A 20,377-nucleotide genomic window follows, 5' to 3' on the forward strand; every position below is an offset into this window, starting at 1 on the left:
CTGTGGCTCCCATCTGCGACTAAGTACAGGCTATCTACTTGGCCTTCCAGCCTGTCTGTCCGCAGCCACATCTCCTGTGCAGCAGCTCCCACAGCCCCCTTTGTGCATCTGCAGCCTGACCCTGTGTAACACTCTCAGCCTGCAGGCCAGTGATTCCCTCTGGGTGGCATTCCTCTCCCCTGTATCTGTCCATCTGAGACTGAGCCAGCAAACCTACCTAGTGCAATCCCTTCTGTATTTCAACAGCCAGGACCTTTGGAATCAGAGAAATTCTAAATTCGCATCCCAACTCTGTCTCCTGCCATGTGACCTCAGGCATTTCTTTGTCTGTGCCACAGTTTTCTGGTCTGTAAAATGGGGGTTCTGATGGTGCCTGCCTCTGATGCTGACTGAGAAGGTTCACTGAAGTTATATGTCTAAATGGAGAGCCCAGACATAGTGATACAGTTGGCTGTTGTTACTGTTACTTTTTTTTTTTAACTCTCCTAGTCATATTGGTTGTTGTTACTATTACTTTTTATATCATTATTTCTGTTCTCCTAAGGATTAGGAGCGTTTAGGATGACAGTGTGCTTTCTGATCTGAACTTTCTTGTGCATGCCCTAGCTCAGCACACAGTCAGCACTCAACTCTGAGTTCACTTAGAAGAGGTGCTCAACCCCAGACTGGCACACAGTAGGTGCCATGTGGACATGCTTGAGACCTTTGACCCAGGTCTGCATGCAGTAGGTGGTCAGTACAGGGTAAGAGGTGGTTAGCACAGTGGTTAAAGGTCTAGGCTGCTTTGGATGGTCTGGGTTCAAATGCTTGCTAATCATGTGAGCTGAATTATTCACCTGCTCATCCTTTTGCTATAATGTGATTATTAGGAGGATTAAGAAAGCAAGTTCATGGTGCCGAGGATGCAGTCCGTTCTCCATAAATGGTAGTCACTGTGATTGTCATCTCATTGGTGGAATTTAATTGATGGAAGTAAAGTATGTGATCAGAGAGATGGGGGGAGGGAAGAGATGATGGGGAATGGGTACTGAGCTGTCTGGAGGGTCTCTGGTTGCCCTGACAGAGCCATGGTGAGTGGGGAGGAGCCAGGGATAAGCTGGGAAAGGAGAAAGGAGTCATTTGCCAGACTGACTGGCAGTATGATCTCTCTGATCTCTGTAGGAAGGGCTTACAGATCATGTGTATGTGTTGGGTCAATGGCTCAGGGTGTCTGTGAAATGTTTTTTTTCTTCACCTTACAAGTAGTACAGGTCCGTTGCAGAATATTCAGAAAGCAAGATTAAGCAAAAGGAAGAGAATAAAAACCAGATATAATTCAAATATAGTTTAACACTCAGAAATTTGTTCATTCATTGATTCATTTCCTCCTTCCTTCCTTCCTTCGATTGACTACTCTGTAGGTTACTGTTCTAGGCACTGAGGGTAAATCTAGCAGCAGAGAAAGCCCCTGTTCTCATGGTGCTGATGTTTTATTGTCATCATCCAGCCCTTAAAGTGGCTCCTAATCTATCTCTTGTATAAATGTAACATTGTTTAACAGATCTTTTATTGATGAACTGACCCCAAAGTACTCTGTTGCAAGCATTTTTATTTTAGAAAGAATCTAGGCATCTGGGAATGAATCCAGTTTTCTGCTGGTTATGAGCATCAAAGGTAGAGCTAGGGTGTCTTGCTTTGACTTGTAGCCTTGCTGTGCTGTGTGACCTTGAGCAAGTCTCCCAGATTCTCTATTTCTTCATCTATAAGATTCAGTAAGTGATTGCACACAGGGTACAGGGTTGCTAAAATTGAGGATAAATTGACATGATACACATAAAGCTTATAGGCAATGCCTACTATACAATGGGTGCTCAATTAAGGTAGTTATCAGTAACACAGAACCTTGCAAGTGCTTCTCAGGGACTGAGTTTGGCAGTGGGATGGTTAAGGAGAACAGGGGTGTCTTTACTGTTAAAAGACAAAAACATTCATCCTAACGCTTGTTAAAGAACAGTAAGGCAGAGACTTCCCTGATGGTCCAGTGGTGACGACGCCCACCTTCCATTGCAGAGGGCATGGTTTAGATCCCTTGTAGGGGAATTAAGACCCCACATGGTGCATAGTGCAGCCAAAAAAACAAAGACCAGTAAGGCAGACTTTATTCAGAGGACTGTTGTGATAGGTGTAGGGACCACTACAAGGGAGAGAGGTCAAACTCAACTCTGAATACCACAAGGAAAAGTGGGAATTTGGAGTCAAGGAGCCAGGTAGGTATCAATGGCTGGAAAGTTACCAGGAGGAAGGGTCTGGGGTGAAGGGAGAAGCTGGCTAAACTGACTTAACAGGATTCTTGCTGAAGGCATGCCAAGGATCAGACATCACTGGGGAAGGGTGAGAACAAGGAGCCTGATTATATATTGAGGGGTGATCAGATGTGGCGTACGGGGAATTCTGGCTTAGTTGACTTGGCGGGATCCTTGCCAAAATCAGTGAAGGCTAAGATGAACACACAAGTCCAGAAGTTGAGACCCAGATGAAAAAGAGCTCAGTTAGAAGAGCATGGTTAGAGTTCAGTCAAAGAGAGGCTCTTTGCTATTATTGCAAGAGGGACAGGTTGGGAAAGAAACAAATTCGCTCACTGGCCTCTGCGTGTGCGGCTGTGCAGCACACACAGGTATAGCGGTCTCTATTTTGCTCTTCTGTACTGGATTTTTTTCCCCCAAGCTGCACATATGCATTTTTCCCCCCTCTAGCTTTACTCAAATTTAGAAATTTGAGTGAGAAAGGAAGGAGAGAAATTATCTAGTGAGTCAAAGGGAATATGAGGTCAGAAGGAAGCTGTAGATCTGTGACAGGGCTTTGGACCTTGTAAAGTGCTAAACAGTCTCTCTGTCATGCAATCAACAAACGGGGATTGATTGACACATCATTTCTGTTGCTCCAGAAACAATGCTGGGTGGTGATTCTTCAGTGCTACCTGAAGTGCTCTGGAAACATTATTTTCACAGTTTTCTGCAAAATTCAGTCTCCTGCTGCCTTCTTGGCTCATGCATGTGTTGTTGGGGGATCCTGAGCCGCGTTGTGTGGCTTCTTTGTGTCATAAGATGTGTGGGCTTTGTAACAGCTCTTCATGTGATGTTTCCACTTGCTGTGGAGTTTGTGGCCATACCTCCGTGGAGAAGGTTGCTAGATGTCCCTTTTCCTGCTAAGTAGGGTGTCTCTGCTTCAGCGAAAGTGTTCAGTTAGTTGAAATGAATTGAGTTTTCCCTCCTTGAAAGTCTTTAGACATTAATGCAAACTTTTAGAAATTATTGCTGGTGAATCATGTAGATGTTACATCCATGTCCTCATCTCCCACCGTTTTTTCACCTCGGTACATCCTGGCATCCTGCCGCCCCACATCTGGAGCCTGGTACCCCGTGCCCAGGTCTTCGGTCGCCTCCTGGTGGCCACATGGAGTGGACGTTTCTTTGTATTTGTTCACTTTCTCTCCTTCTAGCCTTCGGCAGTGACCGCTAGTTACTAAAAACATGGTTTTCCCTTCCATCTGCTTCTGTAGTGCAAAGCTCACCTACTTCTCTTTTCCTGTTTCTCATCTCCTGCTCTCACTTCCGTCTGCTGGTTCTGCTTCCCTTTTGTGCCCCAGAAGTGTGGGTGTTTCCTGGGCTCCGCCCTTGACCCTGGCTTTTCCTTCTGTGGAGCATTTCTTGAGTTCCAGCCTTTTGCCCAGGACTGAATTGACCCCTTCAGAACCTCCTGAGCTTGCAGTCCAGGTAGGGGTGGGGAGGTGGGGAGAGCTTTTCTCTCCCCTTAACCTTTTGTCGCTTTTGCCCACAAGGTCCAAATGCTTAGAAATGACCCAGAATGCCCGTTAGGATGGGATGCTCAGCAGCTCACCCCTTTCATGCACATCCCAACACATGATTCTGACCCCGTGGATGCCAACTGTCCTGCACTAGGTAGGCGCTTTGCATGTATTAGCTCATCTAATTTTTCTTACCTGTGAGGGGTATGTATGTAATAAGAACAATGACGCCAGAGTAGGAGTCCTCTCCATTTTACTGATAAGAAATCTGATTGTTTCCTCAGAGAGTCCAAAGTCACTTGTTTGGTAGACTCACAGATGACAGAGAACAAACCAGTGGTTGCCAGTGGGGAGAGGGGAGGGAGGAGGGGCACGTGAGGGGTGCGTCCAACTCTTTGCAACCCCAAGGACTGTGGCCCACCAGGCTCCTCTGTACATGAGATTCTGCAAGTGAGAATACTGGAGTGGGTTGCTATTTACTCCTCCAGGGAATCTTCCCAACCAGGGATCGAATCCAGGTCTCCTACATTGCAGGCAGATTCCTTACCACTAGGGAAGACAGGGGTAGTGGGAGAAAAGGATTATTATGGGATTTTATGACATCATGTGGGAAACTTTTGAAGATTGTAAAGCACTACAGAACTTAAAGAATCTTTAATTCAATAATAAAAATAATAAAAAAGTCACTTGCTTGAGATGGCGCAGTAGGTAGAGAAATTGGACTTTGAATCCAGATCTGTGTCCGAGGCTGCACTGCCCTGCCCTCTCCCTTCCTTGGAGTTTGTGCACAGTTTTCCTTCTTTGGGCCTGTCCTCGTCGGTCTTGCTTTCCTGGCAGACTTCTGTACATCCTTTAAGGCCCAGTGTAGATATCCCCTCCACTCAGATGGCCTCCTTGCCTTTGTGATGTTCATCCTGTTCTGCGGTGATTACGTGTGCATCTGTTTCTTCAATCCCATGGTGAGACTGTGGAAAGAAGGGCTTTTGTCTCTCTGGTGGTGGTACCCTGGGGAGCATCCTCCCCCTCGCGGTTACCTGGTCTCGATCTCTTTTCCCCGGTGGTTGTGTCACTCTCTTGTGTGGACCCAAGTCATGGGTAGCAAGCCCTTAGCAACTCCCCAAGCTCTATCCCAAACAGGAGCTTCTGGTATCTGGTGTTTGACTCTGCTGCTAGATAGAATCTGAGCTCCTGAGGGCAGAAACCTGGTTGGCCTGGTTCTCTGCTGTGCTGTCAGCACCTGGAACAACAGCTGACCTCCCCAAGTGTGTGTTGAATAGATGAATGAACACGGTCCCCTGAGACGTTTGATAGCCGAGCTCACCCCTGGACAGTCCACATGCCCTCTGCCAATGTAACCACCCAGTGGCCTGTATGGAGAGTCTTTAGGTGCTGAGGCTCTGAAACCCTTGTTCCCCTCTGGCCTCTGGCCCACATTCCTGCCCTGGAGTCCCTAGGTGTCTTCCTCTCCAACTGAATTTGATGCCTTGGCTTTTCGGCTTCTGCTCAGTGGCCTCAGCAGGGCCAAGTCCCCAGAGGCTTGTGTGTAAGGCAGGGTTGTTAACCTTAGCATTTTGTGTTTTGTTTCATCAGTGCATTTGAAATTAACTTGCCTGACATCCTGTTTTAGTTCTGGACTTAATTTCCAATCATCTGTCTCATTTTTCCTCATGCACTTATTCTTTTTTTTAATCATCTGTGTATTTCTGTAACTGTCCTTGCCAATCATAAGTTATCATAATCCTTAAAGATAATGACGAACACTGGGCTTTTATTGTGCCAGAAATTGTGCTGAGGTCATTGTATCAGTTTCCTGTGGCTGCTGTAACAAATGACCACAGACTCAGTGGTTTAAAACAACATAATTTCTCGTCTTAGAGTCTGGAGGGCAGAAGTCCAAAATCAACCTCACTGAACTAGCATAAAGGTGTGGGCAGGACTGTATTCCTTCCAGAGGCTTGAAAGGAGAATCTGTTTCTTTGCCTTTTTTGGCTTCTACAGGTTCTGCATCCCTTGGCTTGTGGCCCCTTCCTCCATCTTCAAGGCCAGCAGTATCTGGATGAGTCCTTCTTATGAAGCCATCTCTTTGATTCTTCTGCTTTCCTCACTTCCATATTTGAGGACCCTTGTGATGACATTGGGCCCACTCTAGTCATCCGGGACAATCTTCCCATGCTGAGACCCTCAATTTAATCACACTTGTAAAGTGTGCCATGGACATGCCCTTTGCCATGTCCAGTCACAGAGTCACAGGTTCTGGAAATTAGGGTATGGACATCTTTGGGGGCTACTGTCTTGCCAGCCAGAGTCATTTAATCCTCACTTTATTTCATGACACCATGGCCCCATGTGGTACCAGGGTCCTATTGTCATTCCCATTTCACAGACAGGAAAACTGAGGCTCAGAGCCAGGAAAGCACCGACCCTGGGTTGCATGGAGGTGGAACTGTGTTCCTTACCCAGTGTCTGCCCTCCGGCCAACACTCCTGACGCCCTGCTGCTTCCCAACACGTGCAGCTGAAATTCTTTTGAAACAAGGAGGGAAGACCATGGGCGAGCTCTTTTCTTTTTTCCCCTTCTCCTCCCTCCCCCAGTTTTGTTGAGAAATAATTGGCATGCACCACTGTATGAGCTTAAGGGGTACAGCATGATGGTTTGGTTTCCATGTATCATGAAATGATGATCTTAATAGGCTTAGTTAACATTCATCCTCTGATATAGATACAATAAAAAGAACGGAAAAAATATTTTTTTTCTCCTTAATAAGAACTCTTAGGAGCTATTCTCTGAACAGTTTGCCACAAGCTCTTTTTCTGAAAGCCAAGGGGCAGACCGGAGGCCTGTGCCTCTGGCTGGAGGCACATTTCTAAGAATACACAGCTCAGAGGTAATTTTTCTGCCTTTGTTCAAGTGGAAAACCTGTGATGGTCTCTGGGGAGCAACACTCCTTAATTCGAACGCCTCCATTTTTCCTAGGAAAGATTTCTGACTCTGCTGCTTTTGACTGAAAGGATGGCCCTTGGAGGTCATCTGATCTGACCCGGAAGTAGTTTTCTTCCCTTTTTTGGGCTATAATTCTACCCTGACTCTAGAATGGAGTGTATTGTTCAGGATTTGAAAATAAAGGAAGCTGCTGGCCAGGGGCTGGCCAGGGGCCCCTCTGGGTCACATGCTGGGGCTTCTGGGGAGGAGGGAAAAGAGTCAGACTTTTGTGAGCCCCTGTGAGCCCCCTGCCTGATCAAGGAGGGCCTGTGTTCACTCTGTTGAGCTCTTGTAGCCCTGAACTGGAATGCCACTTGCACTGTTTTTTTAAATTTTATTTATTTAGTTTTGGCTGCGCTGGGTCTTGGTTGCTGCAGCTGCATGCAGGCTTTCTCTAGTTGTGGCGAGGAGGGGCTGCTCTCTAGTTGCGGTGCAAAGGCTTTTCATTGTGATAGCTTCTCTTGTTGCGAAGCATGGGCTCTAGGTGCGTGGGCTTCAGTAGTTACAGCACGTGGGCTCAGTCGTTGTGGCACAGGGGCTTAGCTGCTCTGTGGTATGTGGGATCTTTCCGAGCCAGAGATTGAACCCATGTGCACTACACTGGCAGGTGAATTCTTATCTATTCTTATCTGGACAACCAGGGAAGCCAATTTAAAAAATATATATATGTATTGAAATATAGTTGATTTACATCACTTGCTCTGTTCTTGATTTGGCAAAATCTAACTGCCATGTGTTCGATTTGGGGAAAGTAACTTTTCTTCTTTGGCACTTTGTTACACTCATTATCCAACAAATGTACATTGAGGACCTACTATGTGCCAGGGACTCTGGACACTAGGGAAGTTGAGCAATCCAGATCACAGAGCTTGCATTCACAGAAAATGCAGGGGCAGCTAATAGACAATCTAGCAAATGTGGTCTTTTCAGAATGAGATGAGTGCTAAGAAAATGAAATGAAGCAGTGGGCCAGAGACACATTGTGGGAAGGCCACTGTTAGCCAGGTGGTCAGGGGAGGCCTGAAGTGGAGGGGACACGAAGGCAAGACCTGAATGAAAAGGAACTGGGCGTGCGGGTACCTGGGTGAGAAGTGACCCCCGCAAAAGGGGAGGGCCTCAGACCATGCATCCTGTAATGGTCCAGCTTCCAGAGTATGTAAAGAACTCATACAACTCAACAAGACTGGTATTGGAAAATGGGCAAGGGATTTGAATGGACATTTCTCCAAAGGAGACATACACATGGCCAGTAAACACATGCAGAGATGCTCAGCGTCAGTAGTCATTAGGGGAATGGAAATCAAACCACAATGAGATGTGACTTGACACACACTAGGGGGCTGTGATAACAGGAGTTGTAAGGTGTCGCGAGTCAGAACCTTCGTGCATTGCTGGGGGGAAGGAGAGCTGGTGCAGGCACCGTGGGAAACAGCTTGGCAGTTCCTGAAAGGCTAAGCCTAGCTCTTTCACGCCTTAGTATCTACCTGAGAGAGATGAAAACACACAAAAACTTGTGCGTGAATGTTCACAGCAGCATGATTCACAGTTGCCCCAAAGCGGAAACCACCCAATGTTCATCAGCTGGTGAAGGGATACACAAAATGTGGTCCATCCGTGAATGGAATATTAATCACCCATAAAAAGGAATGGAGTACTGATTCATGAGACAGCATGGGTGAACCTTGAAAACACTGCTGAGTGAAACATTATGCCGAGAAGTCAGACGCGAAAGGCCGCATGGCATGGGATTCCATTTATTTAAAGTTTCCAGAGCTAGCAAGTCCGTGGAGATATAAAGCAGGTTTAGTGGTTGCCAGTAGTGAGGATGAGGGACAAAATGTGACTCTTCATGGGCACCAGGTCTCCTTTTGGGGTGATGAAAATGTTCTAAAATAGCCAATGGTGATGGTTGCGCAACCTCATGGATATACTAAAAACCAGTGAATTTTACACTTATAAGGGGTGAATTTTATGGTATGTAAACCTCTCAGTTTTTAAAATGTAAAGAAGAAAAGGGGTGGGAGGAAGGCAGAAATCCAGCAGTGTGATGGCCTCGCAGTGTGCAGGGAACGGGGTCAGAGGTGGGGCTCAGGGCCATGGCCACGACTCTGATTTTGCCTCAACGGCCTGCATTTTATTCCCACAACTTTTGTCCACGACCTTGTGGAATTTCGCCTTTGGCCTTCCTGTGGTTCATTAGCAGGTCGGCCTCTCTGGCTCTGCCATGTTCCTCTTCATGTCAGACTTGCCTTTGCCCAGGGCGGCTGTGCAGGTCCACGTGCTCCAGGTGTGCTCAGCCCCGCCACGTGCTCGCGCATGAACTTGCTCTCGCGCGTGAACTTGCTCTCGCGCGCTCTCGTTTCCCGCCTCCCCTGTGCGTTCCGCCATTGTCGTCCACATCCTTATCGTCACCCTGTGCCATTTTTAGAGCCTCTGGCTCTGTGCCAGGTTCAGTTCTGAGCTTTCCTTTCCACAGTTCAGACGAGGATTGATGGCGAGACCCGGCACCAGCCCCCACGGCTGGGTTTTCATCTTCCAGTCCAGCGCCTGGCACCGAGCTGGTGTCCAGGGGAGTATTACGTTGCCAGCAACCTTTCCTCAGAAGTGGGTCCTTAAAACGGGAAAGTCTGTCTTGGATATTCATGTGGGTTAGTAGCTGTGTGAATCAATAAAAGAGTGGGATGAATCAGCTGTAAATGTGTGGGCGAACTCGAGGGCTGCAAGTGTCAACAGCCACAGGGGGGTGAAACCCACTTGTGTGTTTGTCCCCACCACGCAGGGGGCTCGGAGACAGGGACTGAGAAGCTACCCCTCCCACCCCCAGCTTAGAACATACAGGATCAGAGACGGGATGCCACGGGTCCCTGGTCACACAGCAGAGAGAGGCAGAGCCAGGGCTTGAACCCGGGCCTCCTGGCTCTCTGAGCTGCTGAGGGCTGGTGTCTGCTTTGCTCTTCTGGGGCACCGTGCTTGGCGATGTGAGCAGGGAAGGGCGAGAAGAAGGCCCACATGATGCAGGCATTGCTAATCCTAGCAACACTGTGGTGGTGGGCTGCCCTTCCCATGCACTTTTATTTACAGGGCACCTTTGTCCAGATCAGTCAATTGCTACCTGTCTGTTCTCATCTGATTATTTCTCCCGGTCTCTTCGTTAGAAGGCACACCTTTAAAATCTGGGGAGGGGATTGGTTTTATTCTTACAAGACAGAATCTCCCATTGAAGTGACCCAGCTGAGGACTGGGGACTGAAATGCTTCTAAGCTGCTAAGATAGATGGGCAGAGGCTCCTCATTTACTCAAGAAATGTTTATTGAGTGTGGGCAGTGTGTCAGGCACCGTTCTGGGGCCTGGAGATGTCCTCCTAGGGGACAAAATGCCTGTCCTCCTGGGGTAGGGATGAGCAGACTGCAGGAGCCCTAAGGGATGTCATTCTGAGCCATTCAACTCTCGTTTTACACCCAGTAATACTAAGCTAATTATATGCTCCTCTAGCCAGTGGCAAGTCACAAACAGAGAGGCCGGTAGAGAAAGGCGTTTTGAACTTGCCCACTGAAGCTGGTGCTCTGGTCTTTGGAGTTCTGTTAGAATTTAGCTCTTAAGTTGTTAACATAGCCCCCTTCTTCCTCTTTACCCAGTTAGCTAGATGAATTCTAGTCGTCCTTCAAGACCCAGATCCAACATCGTGGCCTCTGTGAAGCCTGCCCTGATCACTGCCCCCAGGCAGAGTTAATTTCTTTACTTCTTTGATGTTCCCCTCTGCCCTGTGATGCCTTGTGGTCATGGTGCTAACTTCACTGTATTCACATGCTTAGTTTTTCTTTTTTTGCCCTGCTAGGATTGTGTATTCTTGGAGGGTTCGGACTGTATCTTATTCAGCAGTCTTTGAACCACAAGTGTTTGTCAAATGACTAACAGCAATGGAAGAAACAGAAAACCTATAGGAGAATGCAGAGATGTAGCCCAGGGCATGTAGTGCTCAGGCAGTCAGGCGCTGAATCCTTCAGTGTCTCCAGAGTGTCTCCTTGTCAACGAGGCTGTCGTGGACTCATAGCCTCCAGGAACTGGTTGCAACCACTGGTTCTCTAAGTCAGGAGATGCAGTTGGCTGTAGCACACCGACTTCCATTTAAGGAAGTAAAAGTAATCATAAAAAAAAAAGTTCTGGTGCTTTGTCACTGGGGGAAAACCTTTAGCTGTCCTGATCGTTTCGGTCTCCTGATCGGGTCCTTCCCTGAGGGTTCTACTGAAGGAATCATCTTTCTTTTCCTCTGGTTATCCTATACTCCATTTTCTTGTGTTCTGTGTCAGACTAGGAAAGCGGGGTCATTCATTTCACAAAAATCCAATGGGAAAGGAATCATTTGAGATATCTCCTGCTTTGAGGAGGGGTGGGACAAAGCGTCAATGTGCATGGGCTGTGCGAACTCATATGCAAGGACTGTATACACATCCACGGAGCCCTTGTCCTCTGTGTCAGAGAGAGGGGCCGTTCCCCCCACTTCCAGGTCCTCATCTGTGGCCGCCTGGTCTCCCCTGTTAGCAGCCCACTGGAAATGATGCAGCTGTGGCTTCTGTCCAGCTGTCCCTCTGCCCCAGGCGGCAGGATGTTTGAATTCTTTCCTGTTTCCTTTCATGCCCACTCTGGGGAGCTTGCTCGGTGGAAGCTGACAGCTCAGCTTTTTTGGTGTGTGGGTTGTTTTCTTCCTTACTGAACCTTGTTTGCATAACTTCTTAGGGAGTCTATATAAGGTAAGGGCAGCTTCAGCCTGACTCTGGGGCAATTTCCTGCTGTCTCCTTCCCCCTTTCTTTTGTCTTGCTCTGAACTTCAGCACTGGGTGGAAATTATGAAATGGTTACTTCTGTCTCTCTTTTTTCTTTCTGTTGACTGGTAGATGTTTTGTTGGGTGCCTGCTGTGTGCTTGGCACTGGAGATGTGACTCGAATTGGACAGGTATGGAAGCAGCTAAAAAGATCAAAGGACGTGCCCCCAAAGTTTTGCTTAGGTTCCATAGGGAGTTTCCTAGGCTATTTTGGTGGTGAGGGAGGTTTTTTTTTTTTTTTTTGCTTGTTTGTATTTCTAGTTATTCTACACCTCATATGTGTTTTGTGTGTAATGAAAAAAAATTGCTCAAAACATTTGCAAAAGTGTGAGAGAGTCACACTGCTTGGCTCATGGCAGAGTCTCAGTCGCCTTTGGGTTTTGTCCTCTGGCCAGTGCCAGCTGTGGGAAAAGGTAGAAGGGAAGACAGGTCTTTTTGGGAGGAAGATGAGGGCCCTGGATCAATGTGGATCCTGTGTCAGGGTCGCCATGGCGAGAATATTGAGTGTGACGGATCAGACTGCCCCTCAGTGATTCTGAACCTCAGGAGATTTCCGTTGTGGCTGGGAGGTGTGCAGGAGGGCAGGGAGTCCTCCAGGGCTTGGTGGGGACTGTGTGCCGTTCATAGTTTTTGGGAAGATTTTTAGAGCAGCTCATCCCTGAGGCCTTGGTGATTCCAGAGACATCTGACCTCCCTTTTTTCTTCACTCCTCTTCCCATGCCCTCTGTGGTCATGTCTCTCTCTTTGTATCATTCCATGTCCTTCATATCCCCTTGCAGGATAGAGGAGGGTGATAGAGGAGGGAGGGGGAGGAAGGGGCTGCAGAGGAGAGAGCGCCTAGTGACCGCTGCTGGCGTTTCTGAGCACAGTTCTGCCAGGCAGTGTCCCAAGAACTTTACATGCAGTGACTTTATGCTGCAGATTAATGTACTTAATATGTGACGGCGAGAAGCCTTGAAAAGAGGAACAGGACTTTGAACCAAGTGGGCCCTGTCTGGGGTCTCTAGGTCCTGGGGGTCCTTAGGGCTGTGGGATTGGCTGGTACAGATGTTTCACACTGATAACCCATCCTTGACCTGTGATGAGGCTACATAGACCAATGAAAGGGTCAAGTTCTTTTGAGAGGGGACTTCTATTAACACCCTATAAGGACCATCTCTTCATGGACAAGACTCTTCCTGGGCGGGAAGGGGAGGGTGTCCACAGCCCCGAATTGAGGCCACCACAGCGAGGGCCCAAAGGCCATTGACGGTGTTCAGGGACGGGGCTCCCGACCTTGTTTTGTCATTGGTGGAGGGCTCCCCTGAGATGGGGCTCTATGTGGCTTTTTGTGATGCATTTGGGAATCCTTGTTAGTGTACAAGGATTAGTGTACAAGTTAGTGTACCAGTGTGTCAGTAGACACACAGAGGTCACAGAAAAGCTGTTAGTAGTGCCGTGACTCAGCAGCCCTTTTTCTAGAGCCCACTCTTCTTTGTCTTGGGCTGTGGATTCGAGGGGAGGGAGAGTCTCTGGGGGACAGTCCTGGTGGTCTTTGATGGTGAGATGCTCAAGGAACCATGCCTCGAATTCTATAAATTACAACATTGAGAAGACAGACCATACAGGAAGCTCCTTTATATGATCACTTCCTTAAAATGAAAGGGTGTGGGTGGGGAGGATGGGGGTGGGGCTGAACTCTGGGCATTTCAGCTTTTCTGCCCACAAGACCCTTGTCTCACCCTCTTTCCCAGCCAGGGGAGAACAGGTCCTCTGAGTTGAAAACCCCATCTTCTGCTCTCCTCACCTCATCCTCTAGGTCAGTGGTTCTTAGGCTATGGAGGCATAAGAATCTCCCCCAGGGTCTCTTTTAAACTGACTTCTGTTTAAAAATGGCCCCGTTCCTAGAGTTTCAGAATTCACGGTCTAATGAGTTCCTGGGAAATGATGTTGCTGCTGGTCCAAGGAACACACTTTGAGAGCTGCTGCTCTAGATGGAACCAGGAAAAAGAGATGTCTGGTTTCTTGTCACTTCACCTCTCTGAGCATCAGTTTTTCTATCTGTGAAGTGGGATTGTGGGCAGTGCTGACCAGATAGAGAGGTTGCGATGAGAAAATGTGCAGTCACACATAAATGCTTAGGATGGCACCTGCCGGGTAGCAAGCTCTCAGTGAACAGCTTCTGTTATCTTCAGGACCCTCGTTCGTCTTATCTGTGCCCCCTAATGCTTGGCACTGTGCTTGGCACACAGTAGGCCCTCAAGAAATCTTCATGAGACCAGCGGTTCCATGACCATGTGCCTAGGAGGGCCCCTACTTTGAGACCCAGCAGAGTGAACGTTAAGTTGGTGGATGCAGAAAGCCAGATCAGAGGCCGGAAGGCACGGAGGCTATCCCCTGGGGTTTGGCAGTGGAGGCCACTGTGGACCTCATTTCACCAGACAGGTGGGGAGAGAAATACAGTCACCAGCCCCATCAGCCAAGCCTTTCATGCTCTTTCTTTTTCATTTAATCCTCAATATGCCTTATGAGATATATGTGACCCATTTTGCAGATGAGGAACTTGAGGCTTGGAGGCATTCAGGAATCTGGTCTTATCACAGAGCTGGGACAGAATGGGGATGAGTTTCCAGTGGATTCCAAAACTTGGATTCAACCTGGATGCTGTAGACCAGAATGTTGAGACTGAATGGTTCAGGGGGCAAGCAGGTGTACACAGCTGTTCTGGGACCTCTCTCAGAGGGGGCTCAGGGTGTGTCCTCTGGTGTGAATTCAGGGCCTGGGTGCCCCCATTGGGGTTATCCAGAGCTGCACCTTGACTCCTCTGCCCCCTCAACCCCAGACTGGGAAGATGTGCCACTGAGTCCCCCGAGTGCCACCCCGGGGGTGGCAGTAACCTCAGGACCAATCTTCTAGCCAAGTTTGCTATCCCGGTGTGTAGGCGCCATCACATACATTCACACTCATGCATGAGCATGCACGTACACACAGACAGGCACACACAGACACACTTCATATACGTGTGTGTGAGGAGGTCAAGCTCTCCCTTCCAGGTGATACACCTGTGCGCACATCTGTGTTTGATCTGCCCAGTTTGTTCAGAGGAGGGAAGTTAGTGACTAAACGAGAACTTCCTCCTGCGTTGACTAGCTGGAGGTCAGATGGGCTAAGAACCTCCTTTAGGAGGCGTGAGGGCTGGAGGTCTGTGTGGGCAGCTGTGCAAAGGTCTGCCAGACCAACAGGTTTTCCACGTCAGACTTTCCGCTGACTTTTCAGTGTCATGCCACATCCCGAGCAGCGGACATTTGTAAGCAAAATGTGACCCTCGGATTTTCAAAAATGTCAGCAATCTTCTCGGCCAGACCAATGTCAGATAAGCACCAAACTGCCACCCAGGAAAGTGGTCTCTCCTGCTGTGATAATTTAAATGACACTGGCCTGCAGTTCTGGAAGATCTTACGGCCATGTCCTTGGGGCTGGGGGTAAGGCGTCTGTCCTGTGACAGGTCTTAGGCTGGTACTTGGGACACACGGTTTGTAACTTTCTCAGTGGCTTTGGCCAGTGACGGAGCAGTTGGGATCCAAGTGTGGTCACGGGATCCCAAACATCCAGACTGACCAATGAGGTAAAGGGAAATAGAGTGGTTGCTGTGGAAACAGGCTGCAAGTTCTTTTGCTGGTGTTGTCTTGGCATTAGCAAGTCAGGAGGCATCAGATGTGTGGTCCGCCTCCCCCTCAAGTCAACACTGCAATTTAATTAAACACTTTGGAACTGCTTCTCCTGATCCTCCAGTAACACTACTCAGAAGAACGCACTGGCTTCCCAAATGCAGCCTCCAGTGCCAGGAAATACAGGGGAACGAAAGGGCTCCTGTACTGGCCGTGCGTGGTTGTGTGAGTTTCAGTTCCTCAGCCCCACCAGCCTTATTTCCTGTGCTCACACCTCACCCGCAGCTCTACTCCAGGGAGAAGGTTCTACGGGGTCGGGCCAGACAGGTTTCACAGCATCCCATTTTATCCTCATGGCTGATGCAGAAGAGAGGTGTAAAATCACCTAATTTGGAAACATCCCAAAAGCCCATCAGTGGGTGCATGGACGAATAGAACAGAATGTGGTCCATCCATACGATGGAGTATTAGTCAGCCATAAAAGGAACGAAGTACCAGAATTCCCTGGTGGTGCAGTAGATAGGAATCTGCCTGCCAGTGCAGGGGACATGAGTTCAATCCCTGGTCTGGGAAGATCCCACACGCTGCGGACTGACATGTCGTGTGCCACAACTGCTGAGCCGGAGCTCTAGAACCTGTGAGCTACAACTACTGAAGCCGGCAAGCCCTAGAGTCAGCACAGTGCAACTGCTGAATTCTGTGCACCTAGAATCTGCTCCACAGCAGGCGAACCCACCGTGATGAGAGACCTGCACACCACAATAAAGGGTAGCCCCTGCTCGCCGCTACTGGAGAAAGCCCTTGCAAAGCCATGAAGACCCAGTGGAGCCAATAAATAAATAAAGCCTTCAAGCTATTAAAAAAAAAAAAAAAAGGAATCAAATGCCGATCATGTTTCCACATGGATGAACTTTGCCAACATGCTGAGTTGAAAGAAGGCAGACACAAAAGACCACATGCTGTAGGGTTCCTTCCATCTGTAAAACGTCCAGAAAAGGCAAATCCAGGGACAGAAAGTAGCTGAGTGGTTGCTTAGGACTGGGGGGACGGGGGAAGGGTGAGGAGTGATGGCTGGTGGGTAGGGGTGATGGCTGGTGGGTAGGGGGTTCTTTTGGGGGGCGATGCAGATGTTCTGGAATTAGACTGTGGTGATGATGGCACCATATTGCGTATGTCCTAAGTGCCACTGACTTGTATGCTTTAAAATAGTTAAAATGGTGAATTTTTTGTGGTGTGACGTTTACTTCCATAAAAGGAAAAATGGAGAGGACCAAAAAATCACCCCATTTTTCAGATGAGGCCAACTGAGGCTCAGATGTCTGGGGATTAAGTCAGGTTCCTCTGGAGTTAGAGATGGCACTCATGTGGTCTCCTGTTCCCAGACTTCTCCTTCCTCACTTCCCATAGCCAGTCAGTCACTTGTTTGGTTGATAAGTCATATCTGACTTTTTGCGACCCCGTGGACTGCAGCACACCAGGCTTCCCTGTCTTTCACTATCTCCCTGAGTTTTCTCAAACTCATGTCCATCAAGTCAGTGATACCATCCAACCATCTCATTGTCTGTCACCCCCTTCTCCCCTTGCCCTCAGTTTTTCCCAGCATCAGGGTCTTTTCCAGTGAGTCAGCTCTTTGCATCAGGTGGCAAAGTATTGGAGCTTCAGCATCAGTCCTTCCAATGAATATTCAAGGTTGATTTCCTTTAGGATTGACCGGTTTGATATCCTTGCTGTCCAAGGGACTCTCAAGAGTCTTCTCCAGCACTACAGTTTGAAAGTGTCAGTTCTACAGTGCTCAGCCTTCCTTATAGTCCAGCTCTCACATGCATACATGTGCGACGTATGTTGGTCACTAACCCCTTTTAACTTGGCCCATGAAGTGTCCCTGAGACCCGTCTTTCTTCTCTGTCCTCACCACTCTGTCACCCACTGACCCCTGTGGTCAGGTCCTGGGATGGGCTCCCACCAGCCTCCCATGGCCAGGTCGGGGGGTGGTTCCCTAAAGGAGGAGGGCTGGGCAGACACACCTGAGACACACCTTGGCTCCAGGCTGGCTTGTCCTTGGTGCATTACCTTGGGCATGTCACACGACCTCCTGGCTTCATCTCCCAAATGGAGGTTTAGATGTAGATGATGGTGACCATGATGTCCCCCATGGCCCACCTCCCCGCATCCTTATGAAGACCTGATGAATACTAACCCATAAACTGAAGGGTGCTGTGTCAGCGTGAATGGCGATTATGATCTGTTTCCTTTAAGAAAAGCCTGGATATAGAGTTTGAATCTGGAGTCCGTGCCCTGTCGAGCGCTGTGTCTTAGCTCCCCCGGGTCAGATGGTTCCCTGCTAGACTGGCTGGCTTGTTGTCTAGGATGAACTTGGGCTTTGAGGTACTAACCAGCCAGTGTGGACTGTCTCCATCACACTCAGAGGGCTGGTGGTCTTGATGGCTCAGACAGTAAAGCGTCTGACTGCAATGCGGGAGACCTGGGTTTAGTCCCTGGGTTGGGAAGATCTCCTGGAGAAGGAAATGGCACCCCACTCCAGTATTCTTGCCTAGAAAATCCCATGGACGAAGGAACCTGGTAGGCTACAGTCCATGGGGTTGCAAAGAGTCAAACACCACTGAGCGACTTCACTTTCACTTTATACTTTGTGTGGGATTCCACATGGAGGCACCTGGAATGATTCTAGGATCAAGACGCCTTGGTTTTTGTTTGTTTGTTTATTTATTGGCTGTGCTGGGTCTTTTTTGCTGCTTGAGGGCTTTCTCTAGTTGGAGAGAGTGGGGGCTACTCTTTGGTTGCAGTGCTCGGGCTTCTCATTGCGGTGGCTTCTCTTGTTGGAGATCACAGGCTCTAGGCCACGAGGGCTTCAGTAATCGCGGCACATGGGCTCAGTAGTTGCAGCTCACGGGCTCCGGAGTGCAGGCTCAGCAGTTGTGGTGAAGAGGCTTAGTTGCATCTTGGCATGTGGAATCTTCCCAGAGCAGGATCAGACCTGTGTCCCCTGCATTGGCAGGTGGATTCTTAACTACTGGACCACCGGAAGCCCAAGATGCCTTGGTTTTAAGAAATAAAGTCGTGAAACCTCGAAGTGTGATCCTTTGACTAACAGCATCAGTATGACCTTGGAGCTAGTTAGGAATGCAGACCCCAGGGTCCCGTCCTAGACCTGCCGAATTGGAATCTGCATTTAAGTGAGATGTCAGGTGATTCAGATACACACAGTGCTTGGGAAACACAGCTCCACGAGTCGCTGGGTCCCTGAGAAATCCTAAAGCCAGCAAGGAAAAGCCGTTTGAGAGCATGAGCTAAGTCAAGGGGCAGGTACAGGATGATTAACCCCAAACCATCAGCACTGACTCGATGGACACGAGTTAGTGATGGACAGGGAAGCCTGGCGTGCAGCAGTCCATGGGGTCGCGAAGAGTCGGACATGACTGAGCGACTGAACCAACTGAGCAGCAGCCTGCATCCTGGCCATCATCAGGGAGGGGCTGAATCGAGACTTCACTGGTAACTGCAGTTGACATGTGAACTGTTTAGGGAGTAATCTGAGTAAGGATATGTGAGGCCTCAACTAAAAGGGCTGGATTTTGGTGCAAAACTGAAAGGGGTCCTGATTAAATGGGGACATAAAGTATGTCTGGAAATTGGTGCTCACCTGGCAGCAGCTGGGGGTGGTTCTGTTCCCCAGGGAACACCGGGTAACAGCTGGAGACGTTGGTGGTGGTCATCCTGGGGTGAGGGTGTGATACTGGCATGGAGGGGGCAGAGGCCAGGGTTGCTGCTCAGTCCTCCAATGCACGAGACGATCCCACCAGGAAGACCCACCCAGCCCCAAATGACCGGAGTGCGGAGGTGGAGACACACGCATGCGCACGCATCACCCCCTACGCCCCCCGCCCCCCCCCCCTCCACCGCCATGTAACAAGCACAACACACCTGGTGGAAAAATGCTCAGAATTCTTGATTGGCCTAACTGTATGGCCACAATCTAAGAATGCCCAGGGGCCCCCAAGCTGAATCCCAGGCCAGAAGCGGGGCCACTGTCTTTGTTCCCTGTCCCCCGACCCCCGTTCGGTCCTGTCTCTCTATTGTGTGGCTTTCCTGTTCCAAATAGGGCCTCAAAGATTTGGGATAAAAACAGTTGACCACCTTTTGCTCCCTGAATCAGATTCAGAATTTGAGGCATGGCTGTTTGAGGGGAGGGCAGGGTGGCGGGCGTGGCAGCCAGAGAGGCCTGGGCTCCCTCTGCCTGCACAGCCTCCGGAGCGTCCTGGGGCCCTTCTGCGCCTCCCGTCTGTGAAGTGGGCATCTCCGCCTGCAGCGCTGTTGTTGGGATCGAAGGAGGGAACAGTGGCTCCTTCTGTGTCGCTCTGGGTGCCCTTGAGGTTCAGAGCCCCGCCTGGGGAGTGTGGATCTGGGTGTTCTAACTGAGCACCATGCCTTCCTTTTGCTGTTGGTGCAGATGACGTCCGATTGTTTGCCTTCGTGCGCTTCACCACGGGGGATGCGATGAGCAAGAGGTCCAAGTTCGCCCTCATCACATGGATCGGCGAGAACGTCAGCGGGCTGCAGCGCGCTAAGACCGGCACCGACAAGACTCTGGTGAAGGAGGTGGTGCAGGTAACCGTCTTTGTGTTCTCTTAGGGTCCGGGGGGTGGGGGTCACATTCCGCAAAGCGTCACCATCCAGTAGGGACACAAGGGGCTGGCCTGGCTCCTTGGTCCATGACTTTGAACGTCTCGTGCGAAGTCCTTGGACCACCAGCGACACTGGTGAGAGATACCCCAAATTGCCTTCTGGGTACGGTAGCCGCATTTGTGATCCTGACCATCGAATACTAGGAACGTGGTGGCTGGTGTCTGCCTTTCTGGGTGGGGCAGGCAGCTCATGGAGAAGGAGGCTGGAGGAATGACCAAAATGGCGCCACTTCCTGTGGGTGATGGAGGGCTTCCAGCCGTGGCCATGAGGACGCAAAGGGAGAGTTCACGAGTGCCCGCTGAATGGTGTCTAGCACACAGTAGGAGCACAATGACATTTGATGAATGAATAAATGTCAACCACATGGGCACCAGCAGGGGTTTAAAGATGACTTTGATGACCCTAGAATGACAATGGCTGCATCAGCAATGGCAAAGATCCCT

The 20,377-nt window shown here is 49.4% G+C and overlaps 1 protein-coding gene across 2 annotated transcripts in view; it reads left to right on the plus strand.

The window, feature by feature from the left end:
- COTL1 (coactosin like F-actin binding protein 1) overlaps positions 1-20,377 on the plus strand; it is a 61,486-nt gene that overhangs the window by 21,892 nt on the left and 19,217 nt on the right. For both annotated transcript variants that reach the window (XM_027513896.1, XM_027513895.1), the window contains exon 6: positions 19,699-19,856. In XM_027513896.1, coding sequence (XP_027369697.1) covers positions 19,699-19,856 — 158 coding nt within the window. The remainder of the gene's footprint in view (positions 1-19,698; positions 19,857-20,377) is intronic.

This window comes from Bos indicus x Bos taurus, chromosome 18, assembly GCF_003369695.1.
Source record: "Bos indicus x Bos taurus breed Angus x Brahman F1 hybrid chromosome 18, Bos_hybrid_MaternalHap_v2.0, whole genome shotgun sequence".
Lineage (NCBI taxonomy): Eukaryota > Metazoa > Chordata > Mammalia > Artiodactyla > Bovidae > Bos > Bos indicus x Bos taurus.